Source organism: Mastomys coucha, unplaced genomic scaffold (genome assembly GCF_008632895.1).
Source record: "Mastomys coucha isolate ucsf_1 unplaced genomic scaffold, UCSF_Mcou_1 pScaffold19, whole genome shotgun sequence".
Classification (NCBI taxonomy): Eukaryota; Metazoa; Chordata; class Mammalia; order Rodentia; family Muridae; genus Mastomys; species Mastomys coucha.
This window is the reverse complement of record NW_022196901.1, coordinates 24,239,649-24,255,869: the sequence shown is the minus strand read 5'-3', so window position 1 is coordinate 24,255,869 and position 16,221 is coordinate 24,239,649. Positions and strand designations below refer to the sequence as shown.

At 40.3% G+C, this 16,221-nt stretch overlaps 1 protein-coding gene across 1 annotated transcript in view; it reads right to left on the bottom strand.

Annotated features, from left to right (window-relative positions):
* The window catches only part of Ube3c (ubiquitin protein ligase E3C), a 112,069-nt gene that overhangs the window by 23,727 nt on the left and 72,121 nt on the right, over positions 1-16,221 (bottom strand). Inside the window, exons 18-19 of the mRNA XM_031380273.1 lie at positions 11,817-12,064; positions 557-769 (exon numbers count right to left, since the gene is read on the bottom strand). Coding sequence (XP_031236133.1) covers positions 557-769; positions 11,817-12,064 — 461 coding nt within the window. The remainder of the gene's footprint in view (positions 1-556; positions 770-11,816; positions 12,065-16,221) is intronic.

The window sequence follows — 16,221 nt, the reverse complement described above, 5'->3', positions numbered from 1 at the left end:
AAGGAAAGAAAGAAAGAAAGAGCAAAAGAAAGAAGGAAAGGGAAAACAAGTTTGTGTCAGGCTTGAGGTTGAACATGCCTTTAATCTCAGCACCTAGGAGACAGAAGTAGGCAGATCTGTGTGATTGGGAAGAGCCAGCTCCATCTACATGAAACCCTATCTCACAAAAAAAACCACACATGCACACACACCAAACAACAAAGTCCAACAAACCAAAAGTAACAACAAAACCTACTCTGACTCTAACACCGGCCTTTCTTTTTGCAAAAAGGATGAAAGCAGCAGGAGCAACCATGCAGATGTGAGGGAAGGATGGTTTGTCAGTCACTCCCCAGCAAGGAAAGAGAAGAACCTCTAGCTTCAGCACAGCTAGGGGCACAATCCAGAGAGGAAAGGACTACCTACCAGGCAGGGCATACTTTCCCTGCAAAGATGCTGAGGGGCCTGGAAAGCTTGAGCTGCTGTTGCTGCCAAGCCCCAGTCAAAAGTTTTTTCCAGGTGACAGTGGCAAGAGGAACGCTTTCTCACTGAAAGATGAAATGTGTCCCCAGCTCACCTGGGCTTCTCCCAGGTCATTGTTCACCACAGTAAAGTTCAGTCCCAGCTCCTCCACATCCTCCTCATAGCTCTTGAGGAAAAGCAGGTTCCTGTAGACTTCGGGGTCCAATGAGGCAAGATGGTGGATGTCCACATCTGCACTGGTTCCCAGTAGCTTGGACAGGAAAAAGCCAGCAAAGGGTAGCTCCACCAACATGTTTTCATACAGAGCCTTCAGACAGACCAAAGGGCAGACAGGGGAATTAACAGTCAACATTATCTGTATGCTTCCTATAAGAGAACACAAGCTAATTCAACAGTTACAGAGTCCTGAGAGGCAGACCTTGCCTCCATGATAATGTGAGGCCAATGCATTTACCGTATACTAGACCAGGGCTGAAACTGGAGTGTAATACTGTGAATGGGACTTCTAAGAGCCAAATCCTTCATGCTACAATAGGTCAGCAAATGTTTCCCACAGTCAGATATGAGTGTTCTAGGGTTTTAGTGTATTAGGTACCAACTGAATACAAACAGGAAACTAAACAAAACAAAGTACTGTCTCACAGTTCTGCAGATGGATCTTTCACTCCCGTTCAAGTTCCTGGCAGCTCTGGACATGGCTTCAGCTGCATCCTTCTACTTCCTGCCTCTGTATCTGCACTGTGTGTTTGCTCTGTGTCACATCTTCCCTTTATCTTAGAAAGACACTGAGCATCGGATTTTGGGATTGAACTTGACTATGTATTTTCAAATGAGGGCATGTTCACAGACAGGGTGTGGAAGATCTAGAACAGAGCTCTCTAGCAGCTATAGATGTGGTCACATTAGCACTGTGAATTCAGCTGCCCAGTCTACTTCTGCAGTTCAGAAGACTACTGTTCTTTCAGAGGGCACAAGTTCAATCCTCAGCACCTACATGAGAGGGCTCACAACTACCTTAACTCCAGAAAATCTAATATATACTCTTCCAGCCTCTAGGTTGAGCTCTTGAATACATATGGTACACATCTACATGCTCCTAAAAAAGGGTAAAAATAAGATATATGTCCTCATTGTACATTATTTTTGTGATTATTTGTACTGTAGTACAGATAAACCTTGCATGAATTTTTAAAAAGTTATTTTTATTTTATGTGCATTGGTATTTTGCCTGCATATATATCTGTGTGTGTGTGTATCTAATCTCCTGGAACTGGAGTTATACACAGGTGTGAGCTGCCATGTGCTTGCTGGAAATTGGACCTGGATCCTCTGGAAGAGCAGCCAGTGTTCTTAACCTCTAAGCCATCTCTCCAGCCCCTTTGATGAACTTCTTACTTGGTTAAACCTGAGTAAATTCAGAGAATCGCCTCTAGAGATCTAAGTTTCATTACTCCTAAGACTTCTCATAATAATATAGTACACACCAGGTTTTGGAGATTCTTTCATTTGCTGTACTGTGATAGATTCACCTGGTGATGGGCATGTGTGGTGCTTCCACTTCTGGACTTTCATGAACATACACTTAGGAGAAGAGCATAGAGGTGGCTAGCACAAGGAAGACATTGTCCAAATAGTTTCTAACATGCTAGCACCTTCTCCCACCCACCCAATGATGTGTGAGGACTCCCACTGGCCCTCACACTCCCACCTGTCAGGACTGCCAGCTTTTTAATCTTGGCCTGTGGCTGGAAGCTGCTCTTCCTGACACCCATTGGATTAATTAGTGTTAATGAGTTACTATGTAGATCTCCAGAGATTCCCTAGCAGAAATGGAAAGTAAAATTATGTAAGGTTTCCAACATAAGGTCAGAGATTCATACCACACAGTAAATATTCCAATGGCCCACAGCTGTAAAATGCAGTACAGACTGAGAAATGTGTGGTAAGAGTTAAAAAAGAAAATTATTTTAGAGGCTGTGGCAAGATGGCTCAGATGTTGAATTCAGGTTCTTACTGACAAGCCTAATCTTTGTGACCACATGGTGGAATGAGAGAACTTTACCTCCACATGTGCACCAGGGCAGATGAGCACATGTGCACAAAAGCACATAAACAAACATACAAACAAAACCCACCACTATACTCTTAGTGTCTCATTCTGACAGGCAAACTTGGAAGCCACAACCAATCTTTGTTAAATTCCTTGGTTACCAGCTTGGTTGGTGCTCTTGTAAACACAAGCATCACGCTGAGCAGGGCCATGACTGACTCATTTTCCTAAGACCTAACATGATAAGAAATCAATCCTATGGAGTCGCACAAGTCTTCCTCTATAATTTTTTTTCCTTATTAGAATATGTCTAACTCAGAGATCAGTGTTTATGATGAGTCTGTGCTTCCTCCCTACCTCTCAGGCCAGCAGCATGTCTAGGCAATGATAACTATATGAAACAATTTCCCCCATGGGCAACTCTTCTCAAAACAAACAAACAAACAAACAACAGTTAATAATATTAACCTGGAGCACTTATAAACACTATTAGTTCTAAATGAAGGATGAGTTCAAAGCCAAGGAGAGCATTTTGCATAAAGTTGCATGATTGATCCTCATGTACTGAGAAAAAGCCCTCATTTACACAGTGGAATTTGAAAGTAAGCTGGAGTGTAAATCATTGCATGTTCAATATGGAAGGTCATTGTTTGCCATTTCTGCATTAGTAAAAACAAACCAGAGAAATTCGTTAAATATATCGGGGCTACCTGAATTTTAAACAGAAATTCCACTGTGACTCATAAAATGTAAATGCATAGGTATAATTTTTTACATAAGGCAGGTTTAAACCTTTAGAGCATTTAATAAACAAGCACTAATAAATGATAGCACTGAAAACTATGATTGCATCAGCTAAATGGATTATAAATTAAATTTCCATAATGTATGCAATTGAGATACAAATGTAAGCATAAATCAAGGTACTTTCTAAATACAGGTTAGTTATACAACTCTAAAACTGTCTATTTTTTATGTAAAATAATCCACTTAGAATTTTCAAGACCACTGCACCACACTTGTTCCTAGAAACGTATCAATAACTACCTGTCACAAAAAAAAAAAAGAAAAAAAGAAAAAAAGAAAAGCTAGGTATACAGAAAAGCCTGTACAGAATTTCCCAGTTATGTCCTTCACAAAAGTTTATAGCCAGAAATTGTGCCAAAATGGTTTGAAATGAAAAGGATTAATTATAGTAGAAGCCTTTTAATATAAGTGAGTGCAGTCTCAATGTAATTAATGCAAATTGTGGCTCTATCAGGAAAAAAAATGTGAGTTACAGGACAGGCTACTTCTGCTTGCTGCCAAATAACTTCAGTAATTTACTACATTAAGAATCAATAAAAAAAATAATGCTTTTCAAATGCATCTCTATCAATCTTCAGGTAGTTCTAAAGTGAACATTTATAACTTAATCTAAAAACCATAGGAAATGATGTCTTGCTTTAAAGCCATCCTAAAAACAGCAAGCAGATAATTTTAATTATTTCTAATCATGCTAACTACATAGCTTAAAAAACAAAACATGCGCATGCCATTTAGACTCATTTAGAATCATTGGTTTTCAGTCATGGCCAACTCCTATAGCATTTAGGCCCACACAGCTACCTGACACTAAGTTAGAGTTGGGGTTGGCACCCCAACTGTGCCTAATGCATCAGATGCTGAACCCCACTTTGTTGTCTCTGTGAATGTTAGTTTCAATGAGTGCAACTGCTCATTAATGATCCAATGCATGTGCAACTAGAGGCAATCAAACACACATGGCTGTTTTGTTACTTGAAGAACAGGAACAGCCATGGGGGGTGGGAAGGAGGGGGAGAGAAGATCTCAAACAGTTACTGCTATTAGAGGGACAACTGCTTTAACTTTTGAATAAATCAACTGATGTCCTTTTTAAAAAATGAACATATTTAGATATATGCATGTAGACACTCCTCCCTTGAGTTTGCTAGCTACCTGATATGCTTGCTGGTAACTGCAAAAGCAGTAAGTGCTCATAATCACTGCATCCTCTCTCTAGACCTGATTTTTTTTCCTTTTGTGGACTGTTCTGGTTTCACATTTAAGATTCAGGGATCACTGGGGAATCCAGTGTATATCCAGTGCTGACCTTAGCAATGAACAGCATCAGCTCTGTACACTACTCTGTGCCTGCCAAAAAAAAAAAAACCCAGTGTCTGAGGTCCCTTTGGCACTGCTATTTCCAGAACACACATTCTCCTTGTGATATCTACACTGGACTGAGGCCCATGGCACCTGCTAGCACTTGTCAGGCCCTCTTTAGTTTAAAATTCTCACTCCTGGCCTCAGCAGGTAAAAGTGAATGCCATCCAAGTCTGAGACCCCAAGACCCATTTCCAAAACCCACAGAGGCACAGTTGGCCTTTGGCCTGCAAAAGTGCACTGTGGCACGCACCCATTTTCATATTACATACACAATAACAAAAACGATGATAAAATTAAAAAGCAAAAGCTTTTTACTCCAATCACTGATAACCATTGGTGACTTCAGTGACCCAACTGGCCATGATCTAACATTCTAGCTACTTAATCTTGCACTAGATCACCTTGGCAACCTTGACTTTTGAACCCATTCTACTAACCCTCACACAGAGTCCCTTCACCTTCTGGGTTTGACAGCCCATACTGATCTCTGTCCCTTTTCTCCTTTTCAGCTCTTTCCCTCCTTCCTTTTGTTAACTAAAGATTTATTTATTTATTATATGTAAGTACACTGTAGCTGTCTTTAGATACCCCAGAAGAGAGCATCAGATCCCATTACAGATGGTTGTGAGCCACCATGCAGTTGCTGGGAATTGAACTCAGGACCTTTGGAAGAGCAGTCAGTGCTCTTAACTGCTGAGCCATCTCTCCAGCCCAGCTCTTTCCCTCCTTGTCTCCATTCATAGACTAATTTCCAATCCTTTCTTATTTTTTAATGTGTCTAAGTGTTTTGCCTGAATAGGTGTACTGGTGCTCTTAGAGGTCAAGAGTCAGATCCCCTAGAATTGGAGTTATGGATAGTTGTGGGCCACCATGGCAGGTATTGAGAACCAAACATAGGTCCTCTATAAGAGCAGTGCATGCTTTTAACTGGTGAACCATCTCTCTAACCTCCTGATTTTCTCAACAGTTCAGACTTTAGGATGGGATCTTGTGATCATTGTCTGTGCTTTTAGTTTGTTTACACACAGTTCATCGTTTCTTTTTTCTTTTAGTTTTTTGATACAGCATCTCATGTATTGTAGGCTCGCCATGAATTCTCAATCTTCCTGTCTCTCTCTCAACTGCTAGAGTTACAGGTGATGTTACATCTGGCCTAGCTTACACTTTCTTGCCTCTCTCTAGTTTGTGGCCACTTTGGTTCACTTAACCAAGACTTCAGTCAACTGACAGCCCATGTTTCTCTGGGGAGTCATTCTCATGGTTAGCTCAGCAAATTTGAGAACTGGCAGAACAAAGTTTGCAAGCTAGCTAGCCCAAGGGAAACATAGACTTCTACCAGGTCCCAGGTGAAGCTGCTATTTCTGGGTTATTCTTGGGTTCATCAGCCTCCTTCCCACACAGGCTCTACTCACTCATCTCAGTTCCCATTGAAGTGTACCTCCCATGACTTCAGTGAAGCCTCTCTGCTTCTACCTATGGACACACTCTGGAGGAAGGGGGAAGCATTGAGAATTATTAGCACCCTGCCTGTCTTTTTGTCTTCTTCCAGCCACAGACCTCAAGTCACATTCTCAAATACCTGAACTGAATATATCCCAATGGAATCTTGCAGAGAATACTCTTTTCTCAAAGCATTAGGTCTGTACTTCATACATAGGGTAAGAGCAGCAGTTTGCTTGTCTAGTGCTAAAGAAAATGGCCTTCATTTTACTGCTTGTTAGTATGAATGGTCATAGTAGTTTCCAGATGACAGTCAAAGAGCACAGAATGTACCCTAGCAACCATCTGCCCAGGCTTTGCTTCCATTCCATGCAAAGTAATTGTCCATACTGATAAATGACCAGGCCACCTCTCTGTTCTAATGTTATTTGGCCCATCAGTAACATCACATAGTAATTATCCTCTTTTCCCTTGAGACAATCTTTACCAGGCTTCTAAACCTTGCATTCTCCCTTTCTTCCCTCTTTTTCTCATGGGACTTGCTTCCCAAGCTCCACCCTCTATATGCACCCCTTCCAGTCTGCAGCTCAGTCCAGACCTTGTTCTTGAATACAGTGTCTGCCTAAGGTATCTAACCCCTAAGGCATGTCTCAGGTATCTATACTTCTTACCCAATCTTCCCTAGCTTACTTAGCCAATGCCACTTCTATCCTTCTGTTCTCAGAACAAACCAGGCAGGCTTCTTCCTATCCTCTTTCTTTTTCCCCTGACTATCAACAAATGACTTGTATGTTACTCCCTTTCAGTCCTACACTACCAAGGCTGGGATTCCACTGTCACCAACCTCTACCTAACTTTCCCATTTGAGTGCTTGCTCTACCTATTTATAATATCAAAGTTAAACACACTTTGGGTCATGCAGTCAAGATCAGGAGTTCTTAACCTGGTCTAACTCACAATAAAGATTAAGCTCAACTACTTATAATTGCCTTTCTAAGCTGATCTTGTTTAAGAGCAAAACACAGGTGCCATGACCACTAAATTGTTTTTGTTGTTTTGTTTTGATGAGACAAGGTCTCACCATTTAGTCCTGGAACTTGCTTAAGTAGACCAGGCTGGCTTTAAACTCAGAGATCTTCCTGCCTCTGCCTCCCAGTGCTGGGGTTAAAGGTGTGCACAGCTTTAGTTGGCAAAGTCACTAAATTTAAATTTAAATTGTATAAAATGTTCTGTCTTAGTTTTAGAAGACCTATACTACTGTCAAGATCATAAGTTTAAGGAAAGACAAGAGCCTTGGTTTGATCAAAGTAGATGAGGCAGGGGATACAATATACTAAGTTTAGGCTCAAAGATGACTGCAGAGTAGAGGAGCTGTGTCACATGAAGGATGAGGCAAGCAATGGTTCAAGTATTCATCTCAAGGTTTATAGATTTAAGTCTCAGAACCTACACAGCATTTTCTAAGGGACACTAATGACATATAGGAATAAATTCTTTCAGCTTCCAGAAAGGTCAAGATCAACCGCTAACTGTCAATATCTCACTTTATGATACATTAACTTCATACTTACTTTGCTGAAATACACAATTATAAAGCATGCTGAAGTTACACAATCTGCTAATTAAAAATTTCAAATATATTACCATGGTATTACCAAATAATCTGATTTATAGGCATTCTGTTCCAATTAAATCAATATTCTGAATCAAGGGGAAATTTTCAAGTAGAATTCAAATACGATAAAAGATTTGTTCCAATAAATATTCTGAACTTAATTGGCTTAAATGGACTAAGGTGCTTCTATCTGTGAAAACGGTCGACATGACATGACCACATGCCAGGCTGTTTACTTATCCCCGTCTAGACGCTGATTTACAAGCAACAAAGTGCAGCCATGACCCACACCCCAAGCAGGAACCATCTGCTAATGGAACTTTTAACTGAGAAGTGCCCAGTGACAGGAGGTAATTCTTCCTGTGCAAAGATGCTCTGGAGACCTTCATGCACTTTATCACAGTAAACAATCACTAACATATGCATTAAGAAAATTTAAATATATTATGACCCAATAAATACTATAATCAATCAAGAGATAGTTTTCTTCTCTTGCAGATTTAATGATCAGGTGCCATGCTATTAGTGTTGTATGGGTGCATTCATTTGGATGCAGACATACTGATGCACAGTTAACCACTTACAATCAGGTAGTAAATAGACATTTTAGAAACCCCTGAAGAATTCCCATGCAGAAAACTCTGAGGAACTAAATCAACCACCACTCTCCAGGAGCTACAGTTTTAAAAATAATTTAATTAATTCACTTCTGTTCTTATTCTGCAGTCTTGGGGGTTCAACAACGTGTAGAAACTCTTGATCACTGATCTATGTGCCAAGTCCTTGCTTTTTGAGACAAGATCTTGTTCAGGCTGTCCTTCAACTCACAATCCTCTTACCTCAGCATTCTAGGTGCTGGGATTAAAGCATGTGTCATCACACTCCAAATTTTTTTTTTTTCCCGAGATAGGGTTTCTCTGTATAGCCCTGGCTGGCTGGCCTCAAACTCAGAAATCTGCCTGCCTCTGCCTCCCAAGTGCTGGGATTAAAGGCGTGCGCCTCTACTGCCCAGCTCTAACTTTTTTTAAAAAAATATTTATTGTATGTATGTGAGTACACTGTCGCTGTCTTCAAACACAACAGAAGAGGGTATCAGATCCTATTACAAATGGTTGTGAGCCACTATGTGGTTGCTGGGAATTGAACTCAGGACCTCTCTAGAAGAACAGTCAGTCCTCTTAACCACTGAGCAATCTCTCCAGCCCCTCATACTCTAATTTTTGGTTAACATGTATTAACTGTACATATGAACAAGGCTTAGAGTGAATATTTCTACACATGCCTATAGTGTTCAATGATCAAATCAAGTCTCTCATCTACTCTCCTTTTTTCCCCCTAACTTCAATATTCTACATTCAGGCAGTTTTTAGCTTCCACATACCAGAGTGCACATGTGATATGTGTTTTTCTAGGTCTGGACTATTTCACTCAATACAATGTCATTGAGTCCATTTATTTTCCTGTAAATGGCCTGACCTTATTCTTTATAGATGAATATTATTTCATCATGTATATATATATACTATGATTTCTTTATCTGTTCCATGTTAAGCACCAATATGGGCAACAAGGACATGCTGACTTCATTTTCTCTGGGAATATATTAGGTCTTATAAGAATGAGCTAAATACCTGAGGGCTGTAGTTATTTTTTGAGGAACCTCTAGACACACACACACACACACATCTCCTCACTAATTGTGCGTCTAAGTCCCCCCCCAACTTCTCATAAGCACTTCACCCACACATAGTCCAGGCCAGTATGGGACTTAAAAATAATTGTCCTGCATTCCAAATATTAGGATTATAGGCACGAGCCACCATGTCTGCTATGCTTTCAATAGTAGCTATTCTAACTGGATAGGATGGTATTCCAATCTAGTTTTATTTGCATTTGTCTGACAGCTAAAGGTTTGAGTTTTACACACACATTCTGCATTACATTTATTTATTTAGGGAGGAGGCACATACCATGACATGTATATGGAAGCTAGGGGACAATTTGTGGGAGTTGTTTTTCTTCTTTTACCATGTTGAATACAGAGATCAAACTTAGGTCATCAGGCTTGGTGATGAGTGTCATCAGTTGGTATGTTATGTGCATACTATAATGTTGTTTCATATCACCAAATACACTACATCTTTCCTCTTATAAGACCCGTAAGGCAGGCTGGTCATGTTGGGTCATGCTTTTAATCGTAGGACTCAGGAGGCAGAAGCAGTGGGTAAGGTGAAGAAGGGGGTCAGATGAACCACCTCCCCTATCTGTGTTGAGTCCTCAGCTGCCCTGCTACAAGAAGCTGGGAATTCTGTTCCTCAAGTTACAAGTACTCATAATAATTTTGAGTCACTGAGTCTGGAGTAAAATCTTTCCTGTGTCAATATGTTGTTGTAGTAAATGTTTACTCTCAGTTGGAGGCTTCTACCCTGCTGTTGATCATTTAGTTCCCAGATTTAAAAAACCCACAACCTTTATAACAAGACTCAATCAGCACCAGAGGTGGGCAGATATAACCCCGAGCTATAATTTGCCATGTTCCATCTGGGCAGCTCTTAACCTCATGGCCAAGATTTCATGACTCACCTAGCCTCCTTCCTTCCCTTCCTACCTTCTCTCTTCCTTTCTTTCTTTAGTATTTCAAGACAGAGTTTCTTTGTGTAGCCTTGGCTCTCCTAGAGCTCACTCTGTAGACCAGGTTGTCCTCAAACTCAGATCTGCCTTCCTCTGTCTTCTGAGAGTTGGGATTAAAGGCGTGTGCCAACATATTAATAAGAATTGGGTAGTTAACAGCCTGACCTCAGGCCTGGAGAGATGGCTCGGTGATAAAGAGCAACATACTATTTTTGCAGAGGACCTGAGTTCAGTTCACTGTCTCCATGTCAGTCAGTTCACAATCACCTATAATTCCAGCTTCACAGGGATTCAATGCTTCTGGCCTCCAAGGGTACCTGGATTCACATACACTATCCATATACAAACACAAAGTTAAAAATAAACCTTGAAAAGAACTGAGCCTAATGGCAGAGATCCATTGGACATATGGCAGATGCACCACGCCTTCTTCCACTATAAAGCGTCCCATGGGATCAAATTAGAGCTCAAATACAGTCATTTAAGACATAGTAGGCAGCTCCTGATTTTCCTGGAACATCCTGCTAGTCACATTCTTCCACAGTTAACAGTAACCAACATTTTTATTGGTTTAAAATTCAAGTAAGGAAACAAAATAAACATAATATAGAAATATATACTTGTATATAAAAGCCCCATACTTAAAAACATGAGTAATCAGTAACAGTAACAACTTCATTTTGTTGGAATTAAGGGTTACTAAGGGAGCAATTGCAATGTAGATCCCCCAGGGTAAAGTGTGCCCTTGTTTCTGATTTAGAGGGAATACTATGTACATTTCACCATTAAACATGAAGTTTTGCCTTTAATTACATATTCCCCAGTCATGTAACATGTATAAATCACATCGAACAACTCTAAAATAGTTACTTTTGGGTCTGGGGTGATGGCTAAGTGGATAAAGTGCTTATAGGAGGCATTCCATTTCTAGCACCCACATTAACAAAACAAAACCACAAACAGCCAGGCATGGAAGCATGCTTCTATATTTCCAGTTCTGGGGAGCTGGGGAAAGCCGGGCTTGATAGTCAACAGAATCAACTAGTTCTAGGCTCAGTGAAAGAACCTGACTCACAGAACAAGGATGGCAGGGAGCAAATGAGAAAGACACCAATGTCCAAGCATACCCATGCACACAAATGAGAAAGACACCAATGTCCAAGCATACCCATGCACACACATAAAAAAAGGTCAAAAATAAATACATACCTCTATCTACAGTTTTATAGTCCTATTTTTGTACTATACCAATTATTTTTTAGTCCAACTACTTGCCCATGCAATGTATGATGATAATAAAATATAGTTGCTATATAATTACTAGGTAGGGATCAGCAAAATGTTTTTTTAACAATTTTGAATAATGATAATCAATAAAATGTAGACAGCTCTATAAAAACAGTAAAATAACATCTTTTGTTTTGAGCCTTATTTTTATATAAAAATTACCTTTCCAAGCATTCTGCCTAGGAAGTAGTAATGCCTTGCAAAAGAATCTCCCACAAGCATCTGAGCAGCTGGGTTGGGGTATAGAAGCCCTTCATTAGTAGTCTTAAAAAACCCCTGGTTGGGGTTAAATCCAGATTTCAGTAGTTCATTTAAAAACTCTCTGAAAATACCACCACCATCAATGCCAGCTTCATCCAGGCCATGGGCATTGAGCAAGTGCACCCGGATCCGTTTTTTCAAATCAGGTTCTATTAAAAAGAGAGCAATAAAACAAACAGTATTACAGAAAGTATTATATAAAGGTACCAAGACTACCAACCAGGGAGCTTTAAGATTATGGTTCAACAAACCAGAAATACTAAAGAGACAATGACATCAAAGTTACTTAAAATGCAAATAAACATAAGCCAGAAATACCAACATGTAGAAGGTCCCATGAAAAATATGAGTAACCAAGAAAACTTATGGGACCTTAAACTTCCCAGGTCCTACATGGAAACTCTTTTCCATGGATTTATCACACAGGAGATGGTTGGTTAGTGGACCAGTGGGAGAAAGATTCTTAGTAAGAATAACCTACCATTTCTGAAAAGGAAAGTTAGGCATTGGACAAGGTGCCCATGGTGGGCAGGAAAAAAGGAGACTTTTTCTAAAGTCTTGTTGGGGCAACAAGAGTGATAGGCAATAGTAGGTCAATAGATGGTCCTAACCTTGTTAGATCTCATTACTGAAATGATTCACAAAACAGTTTCCAGCAAAGACAAGTCTGAATACAAGCTGAAGACATTGTCTTTTGATCTGAAAGGACCCAAGCCAGTTTCCACAGCAGGCTAGAAAAGGAACCGAATGAAGCAAACTAGTGATATCTTTTGCATCGCCATGTTATTGGTGGTGGAAATATATACACAGCTGTTTATTTTCTACAGTCATATCCTGCCTTTTAGACATGTAAATGTAAGCAAAAAAAAAAAAAAAGAGAAACTTTTACTTCCATGCCTTCGATCTGAGAATTAGTTGAGCCTTTCACTAGCCACCATTGCTGGGTTTTAGTGACTATACGGATATAGTACACATCAGGTAGTTCTGTTTAATATGAAATTCAAGTGTGTTTATGACTAAAAGCTGAAACACATACTTCACGAAGTTTACAGGCCTGAGAGATCATTTAAAGAGTGAATTGGTTTATTACACAGGAAACTTTTTAAGTTTTGATAAGGATGTTATATAAGAGGAATTAACACTCTGAAGATGACAAGTATCTCCTTTCTTTACAAAAGAACTAAGTTTCGTGTCACTGCCTCTATGTTGAAAGGTTTCTCTGTTTTAAAAAAAATATTTATTGCTGGGTACAGTGATACTACTTGTTTCTAAGAACAAATTAGAAATACTTGATTTTACTTTTATGGTTTTAGTGGAAGAAAAAAAAACTAAGAAAAACTTATTTTTAACTAATATCATCAATTCTGCCCATTAAATGAAATAACACTGACTTCCTGAAGAAGGTACTCTCAGGACATGGCATCAAGGCAGTCCAACCCCCACAGTTGCAGGTTGCTGAGAGCAATGGAGGAGTACATGGACAGGGGTTATGACTAGACAATCCCACAGTCCTCAAGGCACTCCTGGATGAATACTACTCCACATTCTCTCCATAGCAGAATTCTATAACACTGCAATGAGCACATGGTTTCTATGGGTGAGGTCTATAAACATCTGTTACCAGCTTCTCCAAGCTCCACTCAATGGACTTTGTAAATGGCTAGCTCAAATTGTTCAGTAAGCCTCTGAAATGAGATCATGACCATCAATAAAGAATTGCTGCAGGGTATTTCATTATACTGTGAACCCCCAGATTGTGTTTACTTAAAAAAAAAAAAAAGTCTGTTTCTAGTTGTGATGTGCAATCCCTCTGGCTAGAATGTACACACCCTTAGTACACAACTTCAATCCCAAACAATGAAGTAAAGGTAGTTTATAGAAGGAAGCACCTATGTTTCAAAGTGATGCCTAATTAAGCGGCAGACAAAGTGACAAATAAGAGAAAGATGTGACAGAATTGGTTATGCCTCACTGTCATGGGAAGTGGAAGGAAGGGGAAGCTACTTGATGAGCAGTGTAGAGAGAGAAAGTTATCAGTTTTACTGGGAGAGTTATAGAGAGACAGACTGAAGAGAGAGAGAACAAGCTAGACACACATGCAAACAGAATGAGCCAGAGAGTGAGAAGGTGCCAGAAGATTAGAATAACTGCCAGAGTTAGTTTGAGGCCAAGCAGAGCAAAGCAGTCAGAGGCCGAGAGAGAAGCCAGATTTTGAGCCAGAACAGCTGAGATGAACCAGCCAGCCAGAGTTTAGAAAGAGCTAGAAAGGGTGAGCTTGTAGGCAGCCGCTTGGACGATCGGTGGCACATGCGCCCCCCACCCCCCAGCGGGCTCATGCAAATTAGGTGTCTCCGGAGCGGGTGTATGCTAATGAGGCGATTGCCGGGGAACCAATTCAGGAGGGCCACGAGAGCTCGGGCTCGAGTATATAAGGAGCTCTCTCTGGGCAGTCAGGGCCACTACACAGAAGCAAGAGCAGCCCCCATGCCATGTCCACAGAAGCAAGAAGAGCCATTTCACAGAAGCAAGAAGAGCCGGGGCACCTAGGAAGCAAGAAGCAGCAGTAATACCAAGAAGAGACGTAACACCTAGAAGAGCTATAACACTTAGGAACCTAGGAGAGCTGTAACACAAAAGAACATTCCTGAGTAAACCAGTAAACCGTGAGAGAAGTCTCGGTGTTCTGTCATTATTGCCATCAGGCAAGCAAAGGCGCCGTACACGAACTTATTGAGAAGTAAGTCTCAGAGGCTGAAACATTCTAGGCCTAAATAAGATTGAAAGGCATTTAGAAACTTCCAGGACTAAACTTAGATTAGCAGACAAGTAAGCCTCCATATGACAATTACTTCAGTACAATAAAAATTACATTTACAAAGAATTGACTTTAATGACTAGGTGATAAATGAAATAATCACATCAATTGACTATATAAATGAACAGTTAATCCATCTCACACCAGTCAGAATGGCTAAAATCAAGAACTCAGGTGACAGCAGATGCTGGAGAGGTTGTGGAGAAAGAGGAACATTCCTCCATTGCTGGTGGGATTTGCAAGCTGGTTCAACCACTCTGGAAATCGGTTTCTCAGAAAACTGAACAAAGTACTACCCGAGGACACAGCAATACCACTCCTGGGCATATACCCAGAAGATGCTCCAACATGTAACAAGGACACATGCCCCACTATGTTCATAGCAGCCTTATTTATAATAGCCAGGAGCAGGAAAGAACTTAGATGTCCTTCAAAAAGGAATATATAAAGAAAATGTGGTACATTTATACAATTGAGTACTGCTCAACTATTAAAAATGATGAATTCATGAAATTCTTAGGCAAATGGATGGAACTAGACAAAATCACCCCAAGTGAGGCAATCCAATCGAAAAAGAACACTCATTGATAAGTGGATATTAGCCCAAAAGCTCCAAATAACCAAGATACAATTCACATACCACAGGAAGCTCCACAAGAAGTAAGACTAAAGTGTAGATGCTTTGGTCCTTCTTAGAAGGAGAACAAAATACCCATAGTAGCAAATATGGGGATAAAGTGTAGAGCAGAGACTGAAGGAAAGGCCACCCAGAGATTGTCCCACCTGGGGATTCATCCCATATACAGTTACCAAACCAAGATCTTGTGGATGCCAAAAAGTGCATGCTGAAAGGAACCTGACATGGCTGTCTCTGGAGAAGTCCTGTCAGAGCCTCACAAATACAGAGGCGGATGTTAGCAGCCAACCATTGGACTGAGCGTGGAGTCTCCAATACAGGAGTTAGAGAAAGGACTGAAGGAGCTGAAGGGGTTTGCAACTCCACAGGAAGAACAATATCAACCAACCAGTCCCCCCAGAGCTCCCAGGGAGTAATCCATCAACAAAGGAGTACACATGGCTCCAGTTGCATGCGTTGCAGAGGATGGCCTTGTCATGCATCAATGAGAGGAGAGCTCCTTGGTCCTATAAAGGCTCAATAGATGTCCCAGTGTAGGGGAATTGAGGGTGGGGAGGTGGGAGTGGGTGGGTGGGTGGAGGAACACCCTCAAAGAAGCACGAGGAGGGAGGATTGGATAGGCGGTTTCTGGGAGCTGGGGAAACTGGGAAAGGGGATAACATTTGAAATGTAAATAAAGAAAAAATAAAAAGAGAAAAGAAAAAGAAAAATTAATAAACAAACAGTTAATACAGTAGTTCAAACCTTTTCTTGTAAGCAAATTAAATGCTCTGAGATTATCTGTCTAGCAAAATATTAAATAACCTTTATACATGGTTTAAAAATCTTCACTCCTTTTTTTTTTTTTTTTTTTT